At 49.0% G+C, this 27,723-nt stretch overlaps 1 protein-coding gene across 1 annotated transcript; it reads left to right on the top strand.

Annotated features, from left to right (window-relative positions):
• Positions 1-21,714: 21,714 nt before the first annotated feature.
• Positions 21,715-23,069, top strand: LOC136547919 (uncharacterized). Its single transcript, XM_066539606.1, has 3 exons — positions 21,715-22,132; positions 22,379-22,649; positions 23,054-23,069. Exons 1-3 carry the CDS (start codon positions 21,715-21,717, stop codon positions 23,067-23,069), a joined length of 705 nt encoding a protein of 234 aa, XP_066395703.1.
• The last annotated feature ends 4,654 nt before the right edge of the window (positions 23,070-27,723 follow it).

Raw genomic sequence — 27,723 nt, 5'->3', positions numbered from 1 at the left:
TTCAAAGTGTGACATCTTAACCTCATGTAAAAACCAGATTACTCCTACTGCTACCTATATATTACCTACATAAAAGGTTTTACCGACATAAGCTTCTACAGTCCAGTTATTAGCCTCATGCCCATCTTTAAATGATATATATGTTCCTCAATCATCTCTTGTATGATAATGTCACTTGATGTGATAACATCGTAGAAATATAAATGGGATGTGTTGCTATATCTGGACTAGTTTGAGTTCATCTTAATGATGATGTGGGATCTGTGACCATTAACTGGATAATAAATCAGCTCTGTTTTGTTGGCCATAAAGCAACTTCATGGCTCTTGTGTGATTTGTGTAGACCCAATGCTCATTGTTACCTTCGATTCCTCATGTTTGTATTTGTGTTTCTTATGCAGCACCAGGAACAGTCTCCACAGATGAGGGAGCAGGAGGTACTGTTGTGGTCTCTACAGATGATGAACCAGGAGCTGGTGTTGCGGTCTCTAGAGATGAGGGGCTTGGAGGATGTTGCTGTCTGTAGCATGTCGAGTGCATAAGAAGCTCAAATAGTCAAATTACAAGTACAAGGCCTTCTAAATCAAGAAGGAAATTACTACTCCCTCTGTTCCAAATTATAAGTCGCTTTGACTTTTTTATACATCCATTTTGCTATGCATCTAGATATAATAATATGTCTAGATACATAGTAAAATAGATGAACCAAAAAAATTAAAGCGACTTATAATTTGGAATGGAGGGAGTAGAACAGAAACATGTTTTTTGGTGGGATATCTACATGATTTTGCTGCTGTGCTGGCCTTGTTCTGCAGGCCTAAATGCATTCTAGATAGCTGGTATTGGTACTAATTAGTAGTAACATTTATTTCTAAAGTCAGGAGCTTGCTACTTAGTTTGAAGCTGTCTTGGGCTCATCTTAAAGATGGTAACTGAATCAGGGTTGTACTTGCTTTGTGCTTGGTAACTTGAGTTTGCAATCACATTATTAGAATGATATTGACCCATGCATGAAAGTATGGCATATGGTATTTTTAATACTGTGTATGATTGTGGTAATTTTTTTCTCTTCTACTTAGCATGGAACCAGGGAAGAAAAATATTTTATTGAATCGTTTAATATTCCTTGCAAAGAGGTAGTAGGATGCAAATAGTAAGGACTAATTTTGTATGCACTGGGAGCAGGCTTTTCCGGGTCAAAGGTCTATCTTTCATCCCTGCAGTTACATTACCGGCTTGCATTTGGAAAAGAAAAGGTTGTCCATATCTTGCATACCCGGAGCTGAACATTTTGAGTTCTGACATATCTAAAGATAGGTTACCATATGCAGATCTCCAAGGAACATCCTGCACCATGTTGGGCCTGGATCTCCCGCACGGGTGAGCCGATCGGTCACCGGCGTTCTCGCACACACACTATGACTGGAGGTAGAAGAGGGAGGAAGAATAGAGTGCGCACACACACAGCAAAAGCACCAGGGTTGGCCGAAGCTCTGCAGAGGAGATGGCAAAACTGAACTCTTTCTTTTTACCGAGTTGCAGTGCGAAGCTATATATACAACTCTACCCATCTAATCCTAGTACACAGAAATATCAGGCTGCCATGCTGATACAGTGACTAGATGTGACAGCAGGGCTAACTTTAGCGCCTGCCCCTGCTGTGGCTACAGTGCGGTAGGGAGTCTTTCAACGCCTGCCCCTGCCATGGCTACAGTGCAGCGGCAGGGGAGCCCTTTCGGCGCCTACCCCTCCTGCCGCGCGTACAGAGATAGCAGAGCAGCAGATTACTTTATAATTCTTCTCCTAATCCTGCTGCTAACCCTAGAACCTCCACCATGCTGATCATCTTTTTCAGCTCCGTGAACTGAAGACAGTCGAGCGGCTTGGTGAGGACGTCCGTGAGTTACCGACCAGTTTTGACGAACTCGATGACAATCTGCCATCCATCGACACAGTCCCTGAGGAAGTGGAACTTTAGGTCGATGTGCTTGCTCTGGTCGTGGAGAAATGAATTCTTCGCGAGGGCGATGGCGGGCTGGTTGTCCACCATCAGTGCTGGTGGGTGAGCTTCCACACCGCTCAGCTCGCCCAGCAGCCGGCGCAGCCACACAGCCTGGCACGCCGCTGCGGCCACCGCCACGTACTCTGCCTCGCACGTGGACAGCGCCACAATCTTATGTTTCAGCGACAGCCATGAGATTGGAGCCGACCCGAGGAAGACGAGCATGCCAGAGGTGCTCCGCCATCCGTCGATGTGCCCCACCATGTCTGCATCGCTGAACACAGTGAGCTGTAGCCCACTTCTGCCAGTCTTGGGGAAGATGATCCCTTGATCCACCGTCCCCTTGACGTAGCGCAGCAGCCGCTTCACCGCGGCCCAGTGGTCCTCTCAGGGATCCTCCATGAAGTGGCTGACGTAGCCCATGGCGAACGCAATGTCCGGCCTTATGTGGATTAGGTAGCATAGACCGCCAATGATACTCCGGTAGAGTGAACGCCAGGCTGCCGAGACAGCTCCGCGAGGATCAAAGAAGATCATAGCCGGTAACTGCCGCGGGTTGGGGAATGGCGCAGCAGTGCGAGGCCTTCTGAACCTTCAGGAGGAGGAGGACCCTGACATTCTGTTCTTGTCTGAAACAAAAATGGACGAGTGTAGAATTGATGGTTTTAGGTGGAAACTGGGTATGACGTAGATGATGGTCAAAGAGTGTGAAGGGAAAAGTGACGGGTTAGCAGTACGTCTTTCGGAAGCAGGGGTGAATGTTCATGTTCGTATGATGCCTAAATTGTACATTGATGCAGATATGACGGAAGCAGATGGCTTCGTTTGGAGGTTCACAGGTTTCTGTGGTGAACCAAATTCAGAAAAAAAATGACCTCTCATGGAAAGCTTTACGGACGCTCAATGCTGCTAGACGGCATCCACAGCTTTGCATGAGGGATTTCAATGAAATCCTTTTGGGGTGTGAGAAGGAAGGGGGGCGGCACGGCACCAAAGCTGTATGGACCGGTTCAAGGAGGCCCTGGAGGAGTGTGGGCTGTCGGATCTCGGGTTCACGGGCGATCCGTTTACTTGGAGAAACAATAGCCACACAAGCGAACAATATATCACTACTGGAGATGGCCTCTTTGCCGAGGGCTAGATCTCAAGCACTCGGCAAAGGGGGTCTTTGCCGAGGGCTAGCCCCAGGAGCCCTCGGCAAAGAAACGGCCCTCGGCAAAATAAATCTTTGCCGAGGGCCTAGCCCTCGACAAATTGGCCCTCGGCAAATATGGTCGGATGGGTCACGGCGGCCACTGACGTCAGTCTTTGCCAAGTGCCCGCCGTCAGGCACTCGGCAAAGATTTTTTATTTTTTTTAAAATATTCTTTGCCAAGGGCCATTGTCCAGGCTCTCGGCAAAGAGTTTTTATTTTTTTAAATATTATTTGCCAAGGGCCCAGATCCAGGGCCCTCGGCAAATATTTTTATTTTATTTTTAAATATTCTTTGCCAAGGGCCATTGGCCAGGCCCTCGGCAAAGACCCCCTTTGCCGAGGGCCAGGCTCGGCCCTCGACAAAGATTTTTTTTTGGTTTTTTGAACCCAGTTTTTTTGTGGTGCTATAATACATTATTTAAAACTCAATTTTAAAATTTGGGCCAAATTTGACTTTTTTATATATTTCACTAATTTATTTCTTTTCGTTGATTTTTTTTTGAATATTTCAAATTTGAACTGCAGGTGGATGGAATAATGCAATTTAGTGATTCGAAAAATGTTATTCATGGTATTTGGTGTATGTTGAGTCCCTATCCACGAACTCGCATCAAATTTCGGGAATCTTCTTCACGTAACATGATGAGGAACTTGCCGAAAAAGTGTTTTTAAATTATATAAAATCCATACAAAGTCCGAAAATCATGAAACTTATCGAGGTGTCATGTTATCGCATGTGTAGGCTGTGGTAAAAATTTGAGAAGGTTTCGAGCAAGTTGTGATGTTGGATGCCTAAAACCTTCTCTAGTTGCCTAAAAATTTGAGAAGGTTTCGAGCAAGTTTCGAGGTGTCATGACATCTCTGGGTTTTAGGCATCCGACATCACAACTTGCTCGCCCCCGCGTCGGCCTTCCCGCCCCCCCCCCCCCCCCCCCCCCGCGCCGGCCTTCCCGCCACCCCGGCTGGCCCTCCGGTGGCTCCCCGCGCCGGCCTTCCCGCCCCTCCCCCATGCCGGCCTCCCCGCCCCCGACACTAGCCCCTAGGCCACCCCCGTTGCCGGCTGCTGTTGGAGGGGAGGAGGCAGAGGGTGAAGTAGGAGGAAGAAGAGAAGGAGAAGAGGATGAGGAAGGGGAAGAGAAGGAGAAGAAGAGGAAAATGAGAGAAGGAGAAGAAGGGGAAGGAGAGGAGGAGAAAGAGAAGAAGGGAAGAGGAGAAGCGGAGAAGAGAGAAGGGAACAGGGGGAGAGGAGTACTCCGACGCCGCTCGACCTCGTCGGAGAAGAAAGTGACCCCCGCACCGCGACTCCCGACTCCACCGCAACCCTAGGTAAAACTCTAGTTGTCATCCTTCGTGCCGTATGTGGTTGTGTGGGCCTTCGTGCCGTAAATTGATATGAGGGCCTTCGTGCCATTGTGGTTGTCGGCCTTCATGCCGTTGTGAATGTCGGCCATCCTGTCATTTTTTTACAGGTTTTGGAAACCTCCCCGTGCAGGGGAGGTGCTGCTGAAATTTTTAACAAACAATAACCTATTGCCTTTTTATGCAGGAGAAGAGCACTTTGGAGGGGACCCAGAGGACCCCCGATCGTCTTCGTCGACGTCACGGTTCTGCCTGCACTGCATCGCCTCGCCACTGCGTCGACTCGCCACTGCCTCGCTAGCCTGACTTCACCGACACCCTAGGTATAAATAACCTCTTTTTCCGCATGTTTGTCGTAGCCCGCGCGTAACCCAGTTAGGCGTCTCCCGTCCGAACGAGATACGGTCGTAGGTATGCGGATCTTTGCATATCTACGACCGTATCTGTTTCGGATTGTCCACATTTTTTGGACACCCCACGGATGCATAGATGGGTTAGTTTCCATGGTCCGCTCCGGTCCGAGACGGAGTTTTGGCATCACCTCCCTATTGTTCTCCGGATACACACTCTCCCTGGTAGGACGTGTATCGGGAGAACAGCGGGGAGGTGCTGCCGAAATTCTGTCTCGAAGAGGAGCGGAGCCTGGAAACTGACCTCATCTACGCATCCACGGGTGAGATTAGGACCTATCCTCACCTATTAGACATTAGGAACACTGCGTAGATGCAATTGATGGTCACAATACTCTGTGATGTAAATATTAAAGGATGGAGGACCGTCAATGGATGTACACGGACTGGAGAAGCGGGAGTGACTATGACTATGAATGGGTGAAGGGGACAGATCGTTTCTTGAAACATGCATTTCGCCCAGGAGCAGGAGGACATTCTCTAGTTTGGTGTCCCTGCAGCAAATGTGACAACAGGAGAAAGGTAGACGAGAAGACCATGGGTAGACATCTTGTGTTCAATGGTTATACGCCTGGCTACCAGCAGTGGATCTACCATGGTGAAGCAGATCATATAAGAGCGGAGGTGGTGAGAGCATGCCTCGAGGCTTTTGATGATGATTCCAGGGTAGTAGACATGCTAGATGACGCCCACCAAGCTCACTTCGCTGAACGACATGAGAAGGAGGAGATGGAGGAATCCGCAAAGGACTTCTACAAAATGTTGCACTCAGCACAGAAACCCCTTCACGAGCGTACAACGATTTCTCAGCTGGATGAGGTTGGACGTGTAATGGGGTTGAAGGCCGAGTTAAACCTGAGTCGAGAAGGCTTTGATAAGATGTTGGCCGTGTTTGGCACCATGCTACCGGAGAAGCACACTTTGCCGATGAACTTGTACGAGGTAGAGAAACTCCTTCGTATGCTTAAGATGCCGTATGACAAGATACATGTTTGTCCGAAGGGATGCGTCCTATTTAGGAAAGAACACAAGGACGCAAATTACTATCCGAAGTGTAAATCCACCAGGTACCTGGAGGTAGACTCTGGTGATGGTAAAAAAAGCAGCTTCTGATCCCTGCGAGAGTGCTACGGCACCTTCCTTTCCTGTCGAGGATCCAATGGCTATTCATGATCGAGGAATCCGCAAAACAGATGACATGGCACAAAGATGGCAAATGGTACAATCCTAGGAAGATGGTACATCCGTCTGATGCTGAAGCATGGACGTACTTCAATGACAAACATTGTGAGAAAGCAGCTGAGGCCCATAATGTACATGTCGCGCTGGCAATAGATGGGTTCAATCCTTATGGAATGATGGCTGCCCCATACACATGCTGGCCCGTTTTTGTTATCCCCCTCAATCTCCCTCCTGGCATCTCCTTTCAACGGCATAATGTATTCTTGTCGTTGATAATTCCTGGACACCCGGGGAGTAATATGGGTGTGTTCATGGAGCCTGTAATTGATGAATTGATCCATGCTTGGGAGAAGGGGGTATGGACATACGACCAAGCTACAAAGACAAGCTTCAAAATGCACGTTTGGTACCACTACTCCCTACATGACTTCCTGGCGTATGGGTTATTTGCCTCCTGGTGTGTTCACAGGAAGTTCCCATGCCTAATATGCAAGGAAGCTGTGAGGTTCATTTGGTTGAATAAGGGTGGCAAGTATTTGTCGTTCAACCAGCATCATCAGTTGCTCCCTCTAGACCATGAATTCAGAGAAGACATCAAGAGCTTTACGAAAGGTGTCAAAGTGACAGACCCTAAACCGCACTTGAGGACTGGTGCCGAGGTTTGTGCTCAGATAGATGCTCTCATGCCCAATGAAGAAGGTGGTTTTGTGGGATATGGTGAGGAACATATGTGGACTCATAAGTCCGGCTTGACGAGGCTCCCCTATTTTGATGACCTTCTTCTGCCACATAATATTGATGTAATGCACACTGAAAAGAATATCATCGAGGCACTTTGGGGAACTCTCATGGACATTGACAAGTCTAAGGACAATGTTAAGGCTAGAGTGGACCTAGCGACGTTGTGCGATAGACCGAATCAAGCGATGCAGCCTCCTAATGGCCGAAACAAGAATTGGAAAATGCCTAAGGTCAATTTTGTCTTGCAAATCGATCAAAGGAGGGAAGTACTAAAATGGATCCAGACGTTAATGTTCCTAGATGGATATGCAGCGAATCTTAGCAGGGGAGTGAACTTAGGCACTCTGTGAGTCAATGGGATGAAGAGTCATGACTACCACATATGGATTTAGCGGCTTCTTCCAGCGATGGTCCAAGGCTATGTCCTAGAGCATGTTTGGCTAGTGCTGGCAGAGTTGAGCTTTTTCTTCCGCCAGCTTTGTGCCAAGGAGATATCTCAAACCATCGCTCAGGACGTCAAAAAAGTGGCACCTATGTTGCTCTGTAAGCTGGAGAAGATCTTTCCACCCAGCTTCTTCTTGCCGATGCAGCATCTGATTGTGCACCTCCCGTCCGAGGCACATTTGGGGGGCTATGTAGGCCCGTTGGTGCTATCCAATCGAGAGATGCCTAAAGACTCTTCGCAAAAAATGTACAAATAAAGCCAGAATTGAGGCTTCCATTACAGAGGCATGCCTTTGGGAGGAGATGGCAAACTTCACAACGCAATACTACAAGCCGAACCTTCCTAGCAATCATAATCCACTCCCTCGTTACAATGCTGGCGAAAATGAATCGACCCTCAGCCTTTTCCAAGGCCAACTCGGCAGCGCAAGTGGATCAACCCCGAAGCTATTGAGAAATGAAGAGTGGCGCAGTATCATGCTATATGTGTTGAATAACCTTACCGAGGTGCAGCCATTCATCAAGTAAGTTCTCAACAAACTTGTTTCAATATGTCGTCACTATTCTACATCCAACTCCATTGATTCTCGTTCGGATAGGGAATTTGTTCATGAATTCTGGCATCAATCAAGGGATCCTACATCGCATGAACAAGACACCCTTGTTTCGCGGGGTGCGGGAGCGGGGAGGCCTGATTTCATTTCTTGGTTCAAACAAAAGGTAATGTCCAATTTAGCTTGTACGTTCGATCGTCCAAGGTGATCGTACATTTGATTAATATAACGATCTATCATGCTTCACCTTGTAGGCCCAGACCGGTTCGTCCATGAGTGACGAGTTGAAACAGGTTGCAAATGGCTATGACGTTAGGGTGAAGTCATTTACCGGCTATGACGTGAACGGATATTGCTTCCACACAACAAGTTACGAGCAGATTCGGCCCAAATGAAAAACCACAAATAGCGGAGTTTGTATGCCCGGTACTGATGGCCTCGACTATCATGGTAGAGTTGAGGAAATCTATGAACTCTCATTTCATGGAGACAAACCTCTTAAACCTATCATGTTCAAATGCCACTGGTTTAATCCTCGATCAACGAGACGAACCCCTCATCTTGGGCTAGTCGAGATTCGAGAAGATTCCATCTATCCTGGAAAAGATGTCTACATTGTGGCTCAACAGACCGTGCAGGTGTATTATACTCGATACGCCAACCAAGACAAAGAGGATCTTAAGGGTTGGGCTATTGTGCACCAGGTATCTCCACATGGTAAACTACCTGCCCCAAACGATGATGATTACAACTTCAACGCAAACACATATGATGGACAGTTCTATCAAGAAGATGGGCTACCAGGCACGTTTGAGATAGTCTTACCTGAAGCAATTGAAATGGAAGTAGACAACGGAATGGTTGATGGCGAGGTCGATGGAGATGTGGTGGTAAATGCCAAGGACATAGCAATGCTTGAGCGATTACTTCTAGGCAATGACTACGATGACAACATAGAACCCTTCGGATAGCATTGCCCATTTGGACAATTTTGACAGTGATGATGAGACCTATGATCCCAATCATGAAGATTATTCCTAATACATGTAATACTATGTTTTTTTAATTTGTGTTTTGTTTATATATTTTGAATCTATTTCTAATATATGTACTAATTAGTCTTGTTCATTCTTTGTGATTGTAGGTGATTGAACAAAGATGGTGAGCAGACGTCCACGCCGTGACATGCCCTTGGTTTACGGGAGAGACCGCCCTCTCCTTCGAGGTGAGGGGTAGCGTCCGGGGTAGCGTCCGCAGGAGGTGACGAGAGGAGGACTAGGGGCAGCAGCCGCAGGAGGCAGCGGTCTCCTCCCTCGCCAAGTGATGAGGTGCTGGAGGAGGAGCACGTGATGGCCATAGCCACGTCCTCATCGGAGGACGAGAGGGGTCAGCAGATGGGTGAGGGAGGCGAGGCGCTCGAGGGCGAGGGAGGCGAGGCGCTCAAGGGTGAGGGAGGCAAGGGGCTCGAGGGCGACGGAGGGGGTACCACTACCCGGACTGCCTACGAGCAAGGTCCTGCGAGCCTCCCTCCAGTTCCGCTTCCTCACAACCGCCCAGTGATTCGGCCTATGGCAAAGAGGTAAGTAACTATACATGTTATCACAACTACTTCATAAGATATGTTGGAAATCATAAGAGAAACTGATAAATTTTCTTAATCACTTGTGCAGGGCCTGGTTGGTTTTGTCAGGTACTCTAGTGTAAGGAAAATGGACCCTAAGACCATTTACTTTGGATTTTGGTGTTTGATGACCAACACAACCAAATTGGACTAATGAATTTGTAAGTGTCTATTTTGTAGTTCAATAGGGTGCAAGACATGACTTGGACGAAGGCGACGTGATGATCCGATGATCAACACCTTAAGAAAGACCTTAGGAGCACAAGAAAAGACCCAAGATATCAAGCAAAGTCCAAGCATAAAGAAATGAACCAAGCCGTACGCAAGATCGTAAAGAAACGAGCTCGCAGAGGCGACCGGACGCTGGATCGGATGCTAGAAGCGTGACCGGACGCTGGATCGGTGGCTCGGCAGACAGGCGACCGGACGCAAGGACCGGACGCTGGCGGCAACCGACCGGACGCAGAGCATCAGCGTCCGATCAAGTACAGAGAGGTTCCAGGCATGCGAAACTGCGACCGGACGCGTCCGGTGGTAGGCGACCGGACGCTGGCAGCGTCCGATCGGCAGTTCACGGCTGCAACGGTCGGGACGACCGGACGCATCCGATCAGGACGATTCAGCGTCCGGTCAGTAGCAGATTTGCGAGAGTTCGACCCCAACGGCTACTTTCTTAGTGGGGCTTATAAATACAACCTCCAACCGGCCATTTGAGTATGTGGAGCTGAGGAAACATACCAAGAGTGTTGATACACCATTTTAGTGATCTCCACATGCATAGTGCTTAGTGTTTTATTAGGTGATTAGCATAAGTGCTTTGCGAAGTGCTTAGGTTGATTAGACCACCGCTTATGCGCTTGCTCTAGGTGTTTGCCTAGTGTTTAGTGAGGTTTGCATACGTCTTGCCACCCCATGCTTGCGAGCACAAGTGTTGTACATCAGAGGGGCTTGAAGTCTTCCGAGATCACACCAACCGCGTTTGTGGTGTGGCCGCCACCGTGTACCGGAGGGAACAAGGCCCGCGGCGTTTTGGCCGGAAGCTTGATAGTGAAGACGGCGGGGAGCATCCGGGAGAGGCTTGCCGAGAGGCACATCGGAGACCCACTTGCGCATGGGGAAGGCCCGAGGCTATCCACGGAGTTACCCGACCAGGAGCTTGGCCCTTGCGAGGGATTCCTTGCGAGGGGCTCCAACGAGGACTAGGGGAAGCTTGCGCACTTCTCGATACCTCAGTAAAAATACCGGAGTCATCGACGGGAGTTTGCATATCTCTACCTTGCTCTTTAAGCTTCCGCATTTACATTGATCATATTATCATCACTTGCGGTAGAGATAGCAACACACTAGCAAAACCGTAGTTGCACATCTAGATAGATTATCTTTTGCATAGGTTTTGCTAGAGGTTGAAAAAGAGGCCATAGTTTAGAGTTAGATTTTTTAAGTTTCCTAATTCACCCCCCTCTTAGGCGTCACAGTCCCTTCAATTGGTATCAGAGCCGGTTGGCTCATATTTGGACCTTTGGCTTAACCGCCATTGAGCCGACGCTATTGTAGAGTGGTTGGGATGGATACCGCTAGGCCTCCACAATTTGATGGGACTAACTTCCTCTACTATAAGGCTAGAATGGCTTGCCACCTTGAGGCGGTTGATTTAGGTGTATGGAGAGTCACTCGTGATGGGATGAAACCCATTAAGAATCTCGAAAAGCCCACAAAGAGTGACGAAAAAGAAATGCATTTTAATGCTAGAGCTAAGAATTGCTTGTTTGAATCTTTTAGCATGGATGTTTTTAACCAAGTGTTTACTTTAAATACCGCTCATGAAATTTGGTTAAAACTCCAAGAGCTCCATGACAGCACAAGTAATGTCCGTGAGCAAAAACATTGTCTAGCTAAGCAAAATTATGATTCCTTTGCTATGAATGATGATGAGCTTGTTCGTGATATGTATTCTCGATTGAATCTAATTATCAATGAGCTCCATTCTATAGGATTATTAAAGCTAGATGATGCGGACATCGTGAGGAAGACCATCTCCGTGCTACCACAAAAGAAATATGCAAGCATCATCACCATTCTTCACAACATGGAGAACTTGAGCAACATGACCCCGGGCATTGTCATTGGCAAACTAGTGGCGTTTGAAATGTCACATAAGATGGGTCAAGAAGAAGCATCTTCATCAAGCAAAGGCAAAGCTCTCGCTTGTTGCGAGAAGAAAAAGATGAAGGGCAAGAAAGTTGAGTCAAGCTCAAGCTCAAGCTCCTCAAGTGAAGAAGAAGAAGATGAGGATGATGATGATGACGAACAAGAATCAAGTGATGATGATCAATCTTCCTCCTCCACCTCCGACCTTGATAAAGAATCAATCAAACTTATCAAAAAGGTGGAGAAGATGATCGTAAGGCTCAATGTCAAGGGTGTGCCCATCCAAATTCAAGACCTCGTTTTCACTAATCAAAGAAACGAGCAAAGAAAGAGGGGATGCTATGGATGCGGCGAGTTGGGGCACTTTGTGGAAGTTTGTCCAAACAAGCCCACACCCAAGACAAAGAAGAAGGCGTGCAAGAACAAAGCCCTCACAACAATAAGGTCATGGGATGATTCTTCAAGTGAAGAAGAAAACCATCACAAGAGGCGAGGCCACAAGCACTCATCATCAAGCTCTTCTCGTGTGTGTGCCTTATGGCATGAGGTAACGAAAGCTCATCCTCTAGTGAGAGTGATAGTGATGATGACTTGCCTTCTTACAATACAATTGTGCAACAAAATCTTAAATATGCTAAAGTTTGCACTAGTCAACAAAAGAAGCTCAAAACTCTAAAAGAAGAGCTAGGTAGTTCACAAGAAGCATACAAGAATTTGCTTGAACAATATGAAAACTTTGCAAATCTCAATATTGAACTATCTACTAAAATTGAGCAACTTGAGGCTAGTGCAACAACAAATGCATGCACAATTAATGATAAGCAACTTGAAAAGAAAAATGAAAAATTAAAAGAAAAGTTAGCTAGCTCACAAAATGATTATCAAAGTTTGCTTGCTAAAATAGAAATCATGTGCAAACATTATGATGAGCTAACAAATAAAGTTGCTAATCTTGAGGCCATCAAAAATACCCCCATCAAGGCATCTAAAAGAAATGACATAATTAAAAAGGATGCATCTACCTCTTGCAATGATTTATGTTTAGACTCACCTTTGTGCAACCAAGCTTGTGTTGAGAAAGTGATTGTAGATACATGCACACAAGAGGTTGCAAAAGAGAATGAGCAACTCAAGCAAGAAGTAGCTTGCCTCACCAAGGACTTGACTCAAGTGAAAGGCAAGGCGAAGCAAACTCAACTTCATCAAGATAACACCATCAAGGGAGTGAAGAAGCTTGATGAAGGACAAACCGTGGTTTGTTATGTGTGCCACAAGGAAGGTCACAAGTCCTATGAGTGCAAGGTGAAGAATGGGGGAGGAGCAAAGAAGAAGGAGAAAAAGCAAACAAGCAAGCTCTCCAACACCTACACCAACAAGGTGGACAAAAAGGCCTCCACACCTTATCTCTTGAAGAAGAAGAAAAATGATAAGGTGGTGGCCATCAAGGTGAACAAGCAAGCCAACAATGGGGTCAAACGCTTTTGGGTGCCAAAGGAAATCATTTCAAACATGAAGAGCACCAAGAAGGTTTTGGATCCCGAAAGGGAAGTGAGAAGTCCATCAGACTTTGGGGAATTTGGAGACTTGGCAAAAGTATGGGTGCATTTCATGGGGTGCATCTTGATGGACATAGTCATTGCCAAGTAGGTTAGTGAATACTATGGACCCAAATTCCCCTTCCCATGTTAGGTAACTAGATGTCATTACTTTCTATTAGTATTCATTTCAATTGGTATTATCATTCAATTGATATACTCTTAAAGCATCTAGTTATCTTTCATGCCTATGTTTGCATTTACATGCTTAAATCCTTTGTCATGCATTCAATAGGTACATCATATGGTAGGCTTGCTCGGTTTCATTATCAACCCTTGGAGCAAACCTACATGGTTTAAAAATTGTTTAGAAGCACGGCACATAGCTTGTTGTACTATCATTTATCTAATATGTGCCAAAATCCAATTTGTACATAATCTCTCCCAAATATCATCTTTCAAGTGGTATTTTGATACTTAAATCAATGTGCACAAATTTTACAAGTATTCAACACTTGTGTGCACAAATTTAGGGGGAGCTTAATCTACAACTTGGATGCTTTGAGACTAACACTTTTTCAAATGGTGTCAATTTTTTAGACCTATGTGTAGTAGTCTCATTGTAAGGAAATTGGAGTCCCCGGAGCTAAGCATCATTCTTTAATTGGCATCATCATGTTGTTTTCATTCCATATTTATATGCTTTCTCCATGCATTATATAGATTAAACTCTCTTGTGCAATAAATTGCTATTTATGCATATGCTTTGCTTTCTACCATATGTATGCATACATTTAGGGGGAGCTTAGTCTATATAATGTGAGAGTCAAATTTTGTGATCCATTTCATTCTATACACAAAGGATCACGAAATTTGACCCTCCCTTGTGCTACTAATGTCTTCCTTTTCGGTGTTTGATGCCAAAGGGGGAGAATTTGAAGGACCAAAGGCAAGCATCAAGTTGATACATACAAGTGGTAATGGTCCAAGAAAGGGAGGAAAGTGGATTATGGATTAGACTAAGTAATGGTAAAATCTGTAGGAATCCATAATGACACATAGGGACTTTTGCAAGGGCAAGATGGTTTTTGATTGGTATCTAAGTAGGATTTTCTTGCATCATATAACCTTGCCCTTTGCAATGCTTCCTAGCAAGTAGGTAGTTTTTAAATTTCAAAATCTCTATCATTTGCTTGCTTTGGTCGTGTTGTCATCAATCACCAAAAAGGGGGAGATTGTAAGGAAAATGGACCCTAAGCCCATTTACTTTGGATTTTAGTGTTTGATGACCAACACAACCAAATTGGACTAATGAATTTGTAAGTGTCTATTTTGTAGTTCAATAGGGTGCAAGACATGACTTAGACGAAGGCGACGTGATGATCCGATGATCAACACCATAAGAAAGACCTTAGGAGCACAAGAAAAGACCCAAGATATAAAGCAAAGTCCAAGCATGAAGAAAGGAACCAAGCCGTACGCAAGATCGCGAAGAAACAAGCTCGCAGAGGCGACCGGACGCTGGACCGGACGCTAGAAGCGTGACCGGACACTAGATCGGTGGCTCGGCAGACAAGCGACCGGACGCAAGGACCGGACGCTGGCGGCAACCGACCGGACGCAAAGCATCAACGTCCGATTGAGTATAGAGAGGTTCTAGGCGCGCAAAACTACAACCGAACGCGTCTGGTGGCAGGCGACCGGACGCTGGCAGCGTCCGATCGGCAGTTCGTGGCTCCAACGGTCGGGGTGATTCAGCGTCCGGTCAGTAGCAGATTTGTGGGAGTTCGACCCCAACGGCTACTTTCTCAGTGGGGCTTATAAATACAACCCCCAACCGGCCATTTGAGTGTGTGGAGCTAAGGAAACATACCAAGAGTGTTGATACACCATTTTAGTGATCTCCACATGCATAGTGCTTAGTGTTTTATTAGGTGATTAGCATAAGTGCTTTGCGAAGTGCTTAGGTTGATTAGACCACCGCTTATGCGCTTGCTCTAGGTGTTTGCCTAGTGTTTAGTGAGGTTTACATACCTCTTGCCACCCCGTACTTGCGAGCACAAGTGTTGTACATCGGAGGGGCTTGAAGTCTTGCGAGATCACACCAACCGCGTTTGTGGTGTGGCCGCCACCGTGTACCGGAGGGAACAAGGCCCACGGCGTTTCGGCCTGAAGCTTGATAGTGAAGACGGTGGGGAGCATCCGGGAGAGGCTTGCCGAGAGGCACATCGGAGATCCACTTACGCGTGGGGAAGGCCCGAGGCTATCCACGGAGTTACCCGACCGGGAGCTTGGCCCTTGCGAGGGATTCCTTGCGAGGGGCTCCAACGAGGACTAGGGGGAAGCTTGCACGCTTCACGATACCTTGGTAAAAATACTAGAGTCGTCGATGGGAGTTTGCATATCTCTACCTTGCTCTTTAAGCTTCCGCATTTACATTGATCATATTATCATCATTTGTGGTAGAGATAGCAACACACTAGCAAAACCATAGTTGCACATCTAGATAGATTATCTTTTGCATTGGTTTTGCTAGAGGTTGAAAAAGAGGCCATAGTTTAGAGTTAGATTTTTTAAGTTGCCTAATTCACCCCCCTCTTAGGCGTCATGGTCCCTTCATCCAGCATGCACCCCCGCGAGCATCCTTGGTGTTTTATGCAGGAAATGGTACCCTGGCATTGTGCAACTGTCCGAAGAGCCGGTGGTGCAGGAGCCAGCCTCCAACTGGGACAAGTACGCGCTGGTCATGGTTGACACTTACCGCAACAAGCAGGAGCGGGTATTGGCGGAGTTTTGGGTAAGTTTCTCTCGCACAACATTGCTTAATACATCTCATTCATTGGTTAAATGTTTTATTGAAATAATGAATGGATACATCAGTTTTGTATGCAGAAAATTTTCAAGGCCGAAGAAGGACTTGAGGCCTAGGCGGATTGGGCGGCTACCATAGCTTGTAGGAAGTACGTCACCGAGCGTCCAAGCCCACATAGACTACTACAGGTCGGTACTTAAGCAGTCCCTCCCCAAGCCTCAAGCAAGACTGATTACGCTGACCCAGGACCAGTATCTTGAGGTAGGCGAATAACATTCATAATGATTCGTTTTGATATTAAGTAGGTTCAATTTCATCTTCTTATATGTCAAATACTCGATGACTTGTAGGTGATTCCTTGGTGGTGCCGATCGTATCCCGAGTGCTGGGCCATGATTGTGGACAAGTGGTTATCATAGGACTTTGTTGACACGCACGAGAGGCAGCGGGAACAGCGTCTGATGAGGCAAGGTCCAACTCACCATCAAGTGTCGATCGTATCTCGAGTGCTAGGCCATGATCGTGGACAAGTGGTTATCATAGGACTTTGTTGACACGCACGAGAGGCAGCGGGAATAGCGTCTGATGAGGCAAGGTCCAACTCACCATCAAGGCAGCCGCAGCCTCCCCGGATACAAACAAGCATACGTAAGTGATTTCTTTCATTTATTTTGATGCTCAATTCTGCTTGATTTCTCACCATCTTCCCGTCTTTCTCGCAGGAGGCTACAAACCCGGGCGAGGAGGTCTCGGAGTTCTCTGTGTGGGCTATGTCCCACATGGGCAGGGTGTCATCCTCTGTTTCCTTCGACCCGGCTGCCCCACCCCAGGTGTACTCCGACCCGAACGTGTACACTAAAGTCCAAGAGTATACGTCCTCGGTAAGGGAGATCTATGGGGAAGATTACAATGCGCGCACTGAGCCCATTGATGTAGAGACAATCATGAGGCTCGGAGGAGGCAAGAAGCACGAGCGGCTGTGGATTGCAGATGGCGCCATCGACTCCACCACCGTTCCCTCCCTCGACGCTATCGGAGCACGGAGCACGAGCTCCAGCCAGCCCATATGTTGACGGCCTTCTCCAGCACTGCAGCAGGTCTAGGCAGTCCAGGTAATTCCTGTTTTACTCATCGTACGTTGATATTTACACACCTAAATTAGATTTGCATTACTGATACATTGGAGTGAAATATTGCAGGCCGAGCTGGAAGAAACAAAAGGGCAAAGTCAAGAGCAGAACGCGGAACTGACCGCACAGCTACAGGCCCAACAGGTCATGTTCAAGGCTGCGTAGAAGCAGATGGCGGAGATGATGGTGATCATGCAAAGTCTTGGGCAAGCATCGGGTGTACCTGTGCAGTTTTTTGTTCCTCCACCTCCTACTCCTGCAGCTACTCCTATAAGTATGAAAGTTCACTTTTCGCTTGTGCTTTGCATGTATGTTGGCCTTCGTGCCATTGTGGATGTCGGCATTCATGTCATTGTGGATGTCGGCGTTCGTGCTATTGTAGATGTCGGCGTTCGTGCCGTTGTTTCTTGCAGGTTTTGGAAACCTCCCCGTGCAGGGGAGGTGCTGTCGAAATTTTCAATTGAGTCTAACCTTTTTGTATTCCTAGATTAGTGGATGCAATCTCTAAGTTCTAAAACTGTTTTCCTGGATTACTCACACATGCAATCTCTACTCCTTTGTGCAGCCTCCGTCCGCGGGTTCCAATCATCCCGGTAGTGCGTCACCGGCTGATCCCGCCTTTCCTTCACCACCATCTCATAGGCTACCTTGATGAGGACTAGTGCTAGGTGATGTGGTTGGACTTTATTGTAATATTTGTGGTTTATGGTTCTGACTTGTGCTTGGATTTCATGAACTTGTCATAATAAACATGTGAATGATGATGAACATGTGACTTGTCGTTGTAATATATTGTGATTTGTGGTTCACAATTATGGTTGTGATATATTGTGAGAAAATGGGTTCTGTGCGATATATATATGTGATGGCTGATATATATATATATGTATATATATGAAATGCTTGTGTCGATGGAATGTAAAAAACAAAAAAAAATTAAATTTCTGCCTCTTTGCCGAGGGCAATGACCATGGCCCTCGGCAAAGAAGGATCCTTTGCCGAGGGCCGTCCCATTGCCCTCGGCAAAGATTTTTTTTTAAAAAAATAAAATTTCTTTGCCGAGGGCCATGGTTGGAGGCCCTCGGCAAAGACTTTTTTTTTTAAAAAAATAAAATTTCTTTGCCGAGGGCCTGCGTGGAAGCCCTCGGCAAAGATTTTTCAAAAAAAAGAATAATTCTTTGCCGAGGGCCGTCCCATTGCCCTCGGCAAAGATTTTTTGGAAAAATTCTGCACATTTCTTTGCCGAGGGCCATGATTGGAGGCCCTCGGCAAAGATTTTTTTTTTAAAAAGAATAATTCTTTGCCGAGGGCCCCTGAAGACAGCCCTCGGCAAAGACTCTGTCCCAGGCGCCGGCGCCATGACGGCTGCTTTTCTTTGCCGAGTGCCGCTCCAGCCCTCGGCAAAGGCTTTGCCGAGTGCCCGATAAAGGGTCCTCGGCAAAGACCCTCTTCGCCGACTCAAAATTCTCCGAGAGCTCTTTGCCGAGGGCCGCCCTCGGCAAAGCCTTTGCCGAGGGTTAATGGGCCAGAGGCCGTCTCCAGTAGTGTATAAGGGAAAGACTAGATAGGGCAGTAGCAGATGGAAATTGGAGAGCGAGATTTCCGGCCTTCAAAGTCACTAACAGGGACCCGAGGCACTCGGATCATCGACCAGTGATTTTGGAGACTGAATGGGAGGGGGATATGGTGGGAGCTCGGCGACAGCCATCCCCTTTTCGTATTTAAGCCGAGTGGATCCAGGAGGAACAATGTGGTGTGATAGTTGAGAACGCCTAGAAATTGTCCATGAATGCTCAGTCTGGTCAGGTTTGTGACGCTGTTCATAACATGGCACTTGACCTTTCAGACTGGAGTAGGAACGTTCTAGGCGACCTGGAGAAGCGCATTAAAAAAGCACGACAGATGCTGGAGGCTTGCCGATGGGGGCCGATCTCGGACTCTTCGACAAGCAGGCTGGAGCTTCTGAAATTTAAGTTGGAAAGACTAGAGGAGCAAAAAAATCTTTACTGGTGGCAAAGGGCAATAGTGCATTGGCTGGAGAATGGAGACCGTAATACAAATTTCCCCCCCAATATACATCAGAGAGAAGAAGGAGTAGGGTACGCAGGATTGTTCTAGATGACGGTAGGGTGGTGGAGGACGAAAAGGAAATGTTGCGGTTGGTCTCAAATTTTTACCAAGACCTCTTTACTTCCCATGCTGGGAGCAGCGATGAGGAGCTGCTGCAGCATGTGGTGGCTGGGGCCACACCCGAGATGAATGAGGTATTGCTCAGAGAGTTCACTGATGAGGAAATTAAACAGGGTTGGATGGTATAGGGGACCTGAAAGCGCCTGGGAAGGATGGCATGCCAGCTTTGTTTTATGAAAATTTTTGGACTACGGTTGGGGAAGATGTCACTAGGGAGGTTAGAAACTTCCTGAATGGTGGGTCAATGCCACAGTCCTGGAATGATACTGTGGTGGTCCTCATACCCAAAGTGCAAAATCCAGAAAAAACTAAAAGATTTACGTCCGATCAGTCTATGTAATGTCGTATATAAGATTGCTTCAAAGGTTCTCTCTAACTATTTGAAGGTCATCTTACCTGACATTATTTCGCATAACCAGAGTGCATTTGTCCCTGGCGGGCGACTTATAACAGATAATGTCTTAATCACCTACGAAATGACACATTTTATGCTGACAAAAAGAAAGGGAGGGGTCGGGTATGCAGCACTAAAATTGGATATGAGCAAGACGTACGATCGAGTTGAATGGTCTTTTGTGGAGAAAATGATGAGACAGCTCGAACTCCATGACTGATGGATCGGTTTGAACATGAGCTGTATCACAACAGTGAATTATAGAATAAAAGTGAATGGCAAGCTGACTGGTCAGATTTGTCCAACCCGTGGCTTGCGACAAGGTGATCCGATCTCACCATATTTATTCCTGTTATGTGCAGAAGGCTTCTCGGCTCTGCTGAATGCGGCGGAATCGGAGGGCCGATTGCATGGGGTCTCTATATGTGCAAATGCTTCAAGCATCACTCATCTCCTGTTAGATGATTCTTTGCTTCTCATGAAAGCAACTGAAGAGAATGCAAGGCATCTGCAACAAGTGCTACATTTATATGAGGTATGCTCAGGGCAAATAATTAATAAGGACAAATCGTCTATCATGTTCAGAAAGAATACAAAAGCGCATGACAGGAGGAGTTTTATGGATGTGTTGGAAACTTGGAATTAACACAAGAACCAATGAATGACAAATATTTGGGGTTACCTGTATACATGCGGAGATCAAAGGCCAGTATGTTCGCCTAGATGTTGGCCCACAGGATCACCAACTCAGGTGAGTCGACCACTCACCGGTCTTGCCGAGCACTAGCTAGTGTTGCCAAGCACTCACTAGCCGTGCCGACCACAACAGACGTTGTCCGACCATACTCTATGGCTAGAGGTAGAAGAAGAAGGGAGAACAGAACATACACACACAGCAGAGACACCAACGTTGGCTGAGCCCTGTATAGGAGATGGCAAGTCTGAACTCGCTTTGTTGAGTTGCAGTGGCAAACTATATATACAACTCTATCCATCTGGTCCTAGTACAGCTGTCCTGTTGCAACAGTGACTAGATAACACAGCAGGACTGACTTCTGCATCTGTCCCTGCATGCAGTGTTTTTCTAAACGCTAAATGGTAAACAGTCGGTCACCTACCATTTAGCCATTATTCGGGCAAAACGTCCCATTAAACGGGCTAAACGGCCAATTAAACGGGGTAAACGGGTGATTAAACGGAAACAGTGCATCACCGTGTAGCGTTTACACGGTGTTTAAACGGGCTAAACGACCGTTTAGGCGAACAGTGCCTGCAAGTGGCTACAGTCCGGCAGGTGAGCCGTTCGGCGCCTACCTCTACAGCGACTACAGTACTATAGCAGGGAGCCTTTTTGGCGCCGCCTTCCCTTGCTGTGTGTTCATACAAGGAAGCAGTGGATTATCTAACAAAAGAGTGTTTGGAAGAAAATTCAAGGGTGGAAAGAGAAGCTCCTGTCAAAGGCTGGGAAAGAGACCTTGATTAAAGCTGTGGCACAGGCGATACCCTCTTATGCTCTATCATGTTTTGACCTGACAAAGTCGTTGTGCGATGATATAAGCAATATGATTTCTAGATTTTGGTGGGCAGCAAGATAAAGAAAATAAAATGCATTGGGTTTCCTGGGAGAAGATATGCCAGAGAAATGAAAAAGGAGGGCTTGGCCGCTTGGGTACAGAGACCAGCATCTTTTTAATTTGGCAATGCTGGCACGACAGGAGTGGCGCCTAATACAAAATCCGAACTCCTTGTGTGCTCAGATTTTAATGGCAAAATATGGTGCAGGTGGCTCTTTACTAGAAGCTAAAGAAGGGCCGGGAATTTATTACACCTGGCGAAGCATAATTCGAGGTTTGCAGGCTTTGCAGAAGGGGCTTGTATGGCGGGATGGAGATGGTGGTAGCATCAGGATCTAGGACGATCCTTGGATTGGCCATGGGGTTACAAGGCGTCCAATCACTCCACGTGGGCAGACTCTGCTAACTCACGTGGAGGAACTGATGGACCCGGAAAAAGGATGGTGGGATGAACATACTGTCCGTGATGTTTTTTGGGAGGAGGATGTCCTGCATATTTTGGCAACACCAACGAATCCTGGTCATGAAGATCGCCTGGCCTGGCACTTTGACCTAAAAGGTCGGTTCTCAGTTAAGTCGGCGTATCATGTGCTGGATGATGATAAGGAAGGCGCGCAGGTTCGGCAGGAAGGCCAGAGCAGCTCGGGCTCTTCTTCTGCTGAACGAAAAAGCGCGTTTTGGCGCAAGGTATGGAAGCTACAAATTCTGAAGCATTTCCTGTGGCGCCTAGCCCGTAACAGTCTTGCGCTCAAACTGAACATTCAGGGGCGAGGGATTAAACTTGATAGACGTTGCCCTGTTTGTAGGCTTGATGAGGACGGCGGGCATTGTTTCCTGAAATGTAAGTTTGTGAAGCACTGTTGGGTTGATCTCCAATTGGAGCACGTCCGACAGAAGCTGCTGGTCAAGACATCGGCATGAGATGTGGTAGAGGAAGTGCTGCACCTGAATGAGGAGCATCGTCTAAAAACTATAATCCTGCTATGGAAGTGGTGGAGCTTCTGTAATCGGGTGGATCATGGAGACAAGCGACTCACAAGAGAAGAGGTCAATGCTCAGGTCCTGAACTTCATGTGCGAACTCACAGGGAAGGCGAAGGATGCACCAAATCTGACAACAAGGAGAGAGCAGCGGTGGCGTGCTCCACCAACGGATTTTCTGAAGATTAATAGTGACGGCGCCTTTGTTCAAGCAACATTCAGGGGTGGTTGGGGCTTCGTTATCAGAGATCACCAGGGTGATGCCGTCATTGCTGGGGTGGGCCGGCTAGCTGCAGTGCCGGATGCGCTGACTGCTGAAGCCTCTGCGTGTGCCAAAGCTTTGCAAGCAGCAGCAGACATTGGGATCTCTCGAATTCAGTTAGAGATGGACTCATCGCTTCTACAACAAGCTCTCCTCACATCGTCTATGGACCTGGCTGCTAGCGGGATGCTGATTAGGGATACTCGGGATCTCCTACGCGATCATTTCGTATGTAACGATGTTATCCTTATTTCTAGAATATGTAATTCAGTAGCGCATGAACTAGCTAGTCTGGGGATGAGTTCGGACCTGGGTGAGTCTTGTATCTGGACAAACCCCCTCCCAGAGTTTGTAAAAAGTTTGGTGGCTTGCGATTCTGTCGAGCCTATGGTTTTATTAATAACAAGGCCTTAGAGCCTGCTTTGATGATAAAAAAAAACTGACCAGGTGAAAAAGTTGGTTGACAACAATAAAAATCGTATCGTGAGCGTTGTTCCCTACATGAGCTTCTACACTTCAGGTACAACATTGCTTAGCTTAATGGTTTGCCAATTTTTACTTTTGGAACTTGTAAATATGGACAACATCAAGATAGTATATATGTTCATTCAGTTTGATAGATATGAATCTGAAACCTGTTACTCCTGCATACACCTTTTATTTTATTTTATTTTTATTTACGGAATCCTTGACACTAGTTACATATGCGTAGTAATAATTTACTCATCTATGATACATCTTAGATAGACATATGATGGGGTGGGGTCTTGTCAATTTTATGCTGAAAATACCCAGCCTTGTGCATGTGTTTAGTGTTGCACATTTCTTTGCTGTGATTAGTCAAATATCAATTGAATGTTACAATTGCATAGAAAAGTGTGAGCGGGCACTCCCATGAAAGTCGCAATTTGTCTGTAGGACTTTATTCATCTTCTACAGCTGTCATGTAAACTGATTTGAATTTAGGCTGGACTAAGAAGCTATCCAGCTGGGAATAAGTTACTACCTTGCAGATATCAGCCTCCCACATATCTAGTATTCCCTGACCATAGTCTGTCAAAGGTACATAACAACATAGACACTGTTATGACCGGCATCCAATATGCCAGGAGGAGGCCCATTAGTGGGTAGATGAGGCGCAGGAGCTAGGGGCTAAAAGCCCATATTTATCTTTAATTGTTTATTTCTATAATTAGTAGAGCAATTAGCCATATATAGGAGTTGTAATTCCCGTGGACAGAATTAAGCAAAGAATAATCACATTACTCGGCTTCCCTTTGGGAGCCGGGAGTTCCAGAACCCTAGCCGTCATCTCTCTCTCTCTCTCGTCGTGCGATCACGGCGCCTCGCCGCCGTACGACGTTCAAGCCCCGACCACCGATCTCTCACAGCTACAACCTCCGATCGACAAGGCACAGAGAGCAGCTGCCTATCAACCTGGTATCAGAGATCTCTGGTTCGATGTCGCTCCCTCTGCCCACCTCTTCCACGCCGCCGATCGTGGCCTCCACCTCCGTTCCACTGCCGTCCACCTCCATGCCGCTGCCACCCCCTACCACCAACGCCATGATTCCATCGTCCCCGATGCCGCTAGGCTCCGCAGGGGCGCCCGCTGCCACCGGCGGGCCGAGGAAGTCACGCAGGCCATCCTCGATCCGGGCCGCGCGGTGGGCGAGATTCGTGCCTTCCTGGGTGGATCAAATCACGTGCAGCCGTCTCCCCAACCGCAATTCCCACCACGGCCGCCGCAGCAACAACTGCCGCCGCCGCCATCCCCCACGATCGCTACGTCAGGGATGGCGCCCCAATACGGCATGCCGCCCGAAGTGCATGGATCATCACCACGCCTGTCCGTGCTGAACCCATCGGGTGGGGTGCCGATCCAACAAATTCAGTTCCCGCACTCCCCGTGCCCGCTGCCGCCCTGGCTGTTCGCGGCACCGCCGGCCTATTCATCCTCCACGACGCAGCCATGGCTTCCACCACCACTGTCCTCCGCCGGCGTCGGGTCCAACTACGGGGGTGCTGCGGCCCCGGGGGTCCTCTATGGTGGCACCGACGGGCCGCTGTTCCACAGCAGCAGCATGCCATCATCCCACCCTTCAGCGGCGCCAGTTCTAGACGCGTACTGAGGGGGGCCTGCCTATGGGGGCGTCCCAAACGATGGTGGCATCGCATCCAACCATGGCGGCCAACCGCCATTCGGCACCTCCAACTATGGCAGCCATGGTAGCCAGCCGCCGTTCGGCTATGATCCGCAGGCCAAGTTCTACAAGCTCGAGTTGCCAACATACGACGGCACTGTCGATCCGCTGAATTGGTTGAACCAGTGCGACCAGTTCTTTCGCGGCCAGCGCACGCCGGCAACCAACCGTACCTGGCTTGCGTCCTACCATCTCCGCGGGGGCACATAGACCTGGTACTACGCCTTGGAGCAGGACGAAGGCATGCCGACGTGGGAGCGTTTCCGTGACTTATGCCGCCTTCGCTTTGGGCCACCGCTACAGGGCAGTCGGCTGGCTGAGCTCGGGCGGCTGCCCTTCACCATGACCGTCCAGGAGTTCGCCGACCGCTTCCAAGCGCTCGCCTGTCATGCACCGGACGTCTCTACGCGCCAGCGTGCTGAGCTCTTTGTCGGCGGCTTACCGGAGCACATCAGGGTGGATGTCGATATCCACAACCCACAGGACCTGCCGACGGCAATGTACTACGCCCGCGCATTTGAGCGGCGGGCGGCTGCGACTACTCTGGCGCTTCCTGCACGCGCCGCCCGACCAGTCCAACGGGCGAGCCTTCCAGCGGCGCGCGCACCAGGGGCTAGGCCGACTGTGCTTCCTCCAGCCGCGGGAGCGGGCGCCCCGGGTAGCCACGCATTCCAGCGACTCATGCCAGTCGAGCAGCAAGAACGGCGCCGCTAGGGGCTCTGCTACAATTGCGATGAGCTCTACGCCCCGAGCCACGTGTGCCCGCGCCTCCTCTACCTGGCAGCCGACGACATCATCGAGGAAGCCGCGCCGCCACAAGAGGATGTGGTCGCGCCGGCTCTGCAGGAGGAAGATGCCGCTCTCAAGGCCGATGTTGCTAATGTCTTTGCAGTCTCCCTCCATGCTTTTGTAGGCATTCAGACGTCCAACACCATGCTGCTGCCGGTGATGATCAAGGGGGAGCGCCTGCTGGCGTTGCTCGACACCGGCTCCACCCACAATTTTCTCAGTGGGGCAACGATGAGGCGCCTTGGGTTCGCTCCGGATGGCGGGGAACACCTCCGCGTCATGGTGGCCAATGGGGACAAACTTCACTGCGCTGGGGTCACCCAGAACGTCCCCATCACCATCGAAGGGGAGACCTTCACCATCACATGCGCTGGCATCGACTTGGGCTGCTTCGACTTCATCCTCGGCTACAATTACCTGCGCATGCTCGGCCTCATCGCTTGGGATTTGGAGGCCAAGACCATGGCGTTCTGGCGTGGTGGACGCCGGATCCAGTGGCAGGGTGTGGGCGGCCCTGACCCATCCGAGCCTTCCCAGCAAGCTACGGCGGCTGCCGCCGCCGTCCAGCAGCCCCTGCTGAATCACCTCCTCGAGTAGCACACGGCCATCTTCGATGAGCCGCGCAGTCTCCCTCCGGCGAGGCCGTATGACCACCGCATCCACCTGCTGCCCAACACGGCCCCGGTTGCCGTCCGACCGTACCGCTACCCCCAGCTGCAGAAGGACGAGCTGGAACGCCAGTGTGAGGCCATGCTCACCCAGGGCATCATCCGGCCGAGCACCTCGCCATTCTCCGCACCGATGTTGGTCCACAAGGTGGACGCATCTTGGCATTTCTACATCGACTACCGCACCCTCAATGCCAAGACGTCCAAGGACAAGTTCCCGATTCCGGTGGTGGACGAGCTCCTCGACGAGCTCCATGGGGCTCGCTTCTTCACTAAGCTCGACTTGCGGTCGGGCTACCACCAGGTGCTCATGCACCCCGACGACATCGCCAAGACTGCCATCCGCACGCACCATGGCCACTACGAGTTCCTGGTCATACCGTTCGGGCTCTCCAATGCGCCGGCAACATTCTAGGCGCTGATGAACGACATGCTTCGCCCCTACCTACGGAGGTTTGTGCTGGTTTTCTTCGATGACATTCTCATCTACAGCTCGTCGTGGGTAGAGCATCTGCAGCACATCGCCATCGTCCTCAATGAGCTTCGGGTGCACCACCTCCACCTCAAGCGCTCGAAGTGCTCATTCGGGGCCACGTCAGTGGCCTACCTAGGTCACGTCATCTCCACTGACGACGTCGCTACGGACGCCGACAAGGTGGCCGTAGTCGCGGCATGGCCACCTCCACGCTCGGCCCGGGGACTTCGTGGCTTCCTGGGCTTGGCGGGCTACTACCGGAAGTTCATCCAGGAGTTCGGGCTCATCGCGGCTCCCCTGACGCGTCTCTTGCGGCGAGACGTGTTCGACTGGGACACGGAGGCTACGGAGGCCTTCCAGGCGCTGAAGCACGCCCTCACCACCGGGCCCGTGCTCCAGATGCCCGACTTCGACAAGCTATTCATGGTGGACTGCGACGCTTTGGGTGTGGGGTTCGGCGCTGTCCTTCACCAAGGCGCCAGACCTCTCGCCATCTTTCGCTGCTCGACATCTCAAGCTTGCAGCTTACGAGCGCGAGCTCATCGGTTTGGTGTAGGCCATGCGCCACTGGCGGCCATACCTTTGGGGACGACACTTTCTTATTCGCACTGACCATTACAGTTTAAAGTTTCTCTTGGATCAGCGCTTGTCCACCGTGCCTCAGCATCGGTGGATCAACAAACTCTTCGGCGTCGACTTCACGATGGAGTACCGTCCCGGCCGCCTCAACACCGTGGCGGATGCCTTGTCTCGTCGCGACACAGAGCGGGTGACTGAGGGCACGGAGGGTGCAGCGTGTGCTCTCTCGGGCCCCTCTTTCGCCTTCCTCGACGACGTGCGCCGCGCCACCAGGGAGGCCGAGGACGCCCAGCACCTGCTCCAGCAGCTGGTCGCCAGGGCGCTGGCTGCCCCCTGGCTCCTGGATGGTGGGTTCCTGCTACATGGCAGCAGGATCTTCATCCTCGACCACGGCGACCTGTGCCCCCAGGCGCTGCTGCTGGCTCACTCGGCCGGCCATGAGGGTGTCCAAAAGACGCTCCACCGCATACGCACC

The sequence above is a fragment of the Miscanthus floridulus genome, chromosome 4 (genome assembly GCF_019320115.1).
Source record: "Miscanthus floridulus cultivar M001 chromosome 4, ASM1932011v1, whole genome shotgun sequence".
NCBI classification, from domain to species: domain Eukaryota; kingdom Viridiplantae; phylum Streptophyta; class Magnoliopsida; order Poales; family Poaceae; genus Miscanthus; species Miscanthus floridulus.
This window is presented reverse-complemented; position numbering and strand designations above follow the sequence as displayed.

Bases quoted from the DNA above. Each gene is read 5' to 3' on its own strand.
- LOC136547919 (XM_066539606.1), top strand. From the start codon at position 21,715: ATGGACCCGGAAAAAGGATGGTGGGATGAACATACTGTCCGTGATGTT. The intron at 22,133-22,378 runs GTAAGTTTGTGA...GCGAACTCACAG, and splicing joins CGGGCATTGTTTCCTGAAAT to GGAAGGCGAAGGATGCACCA.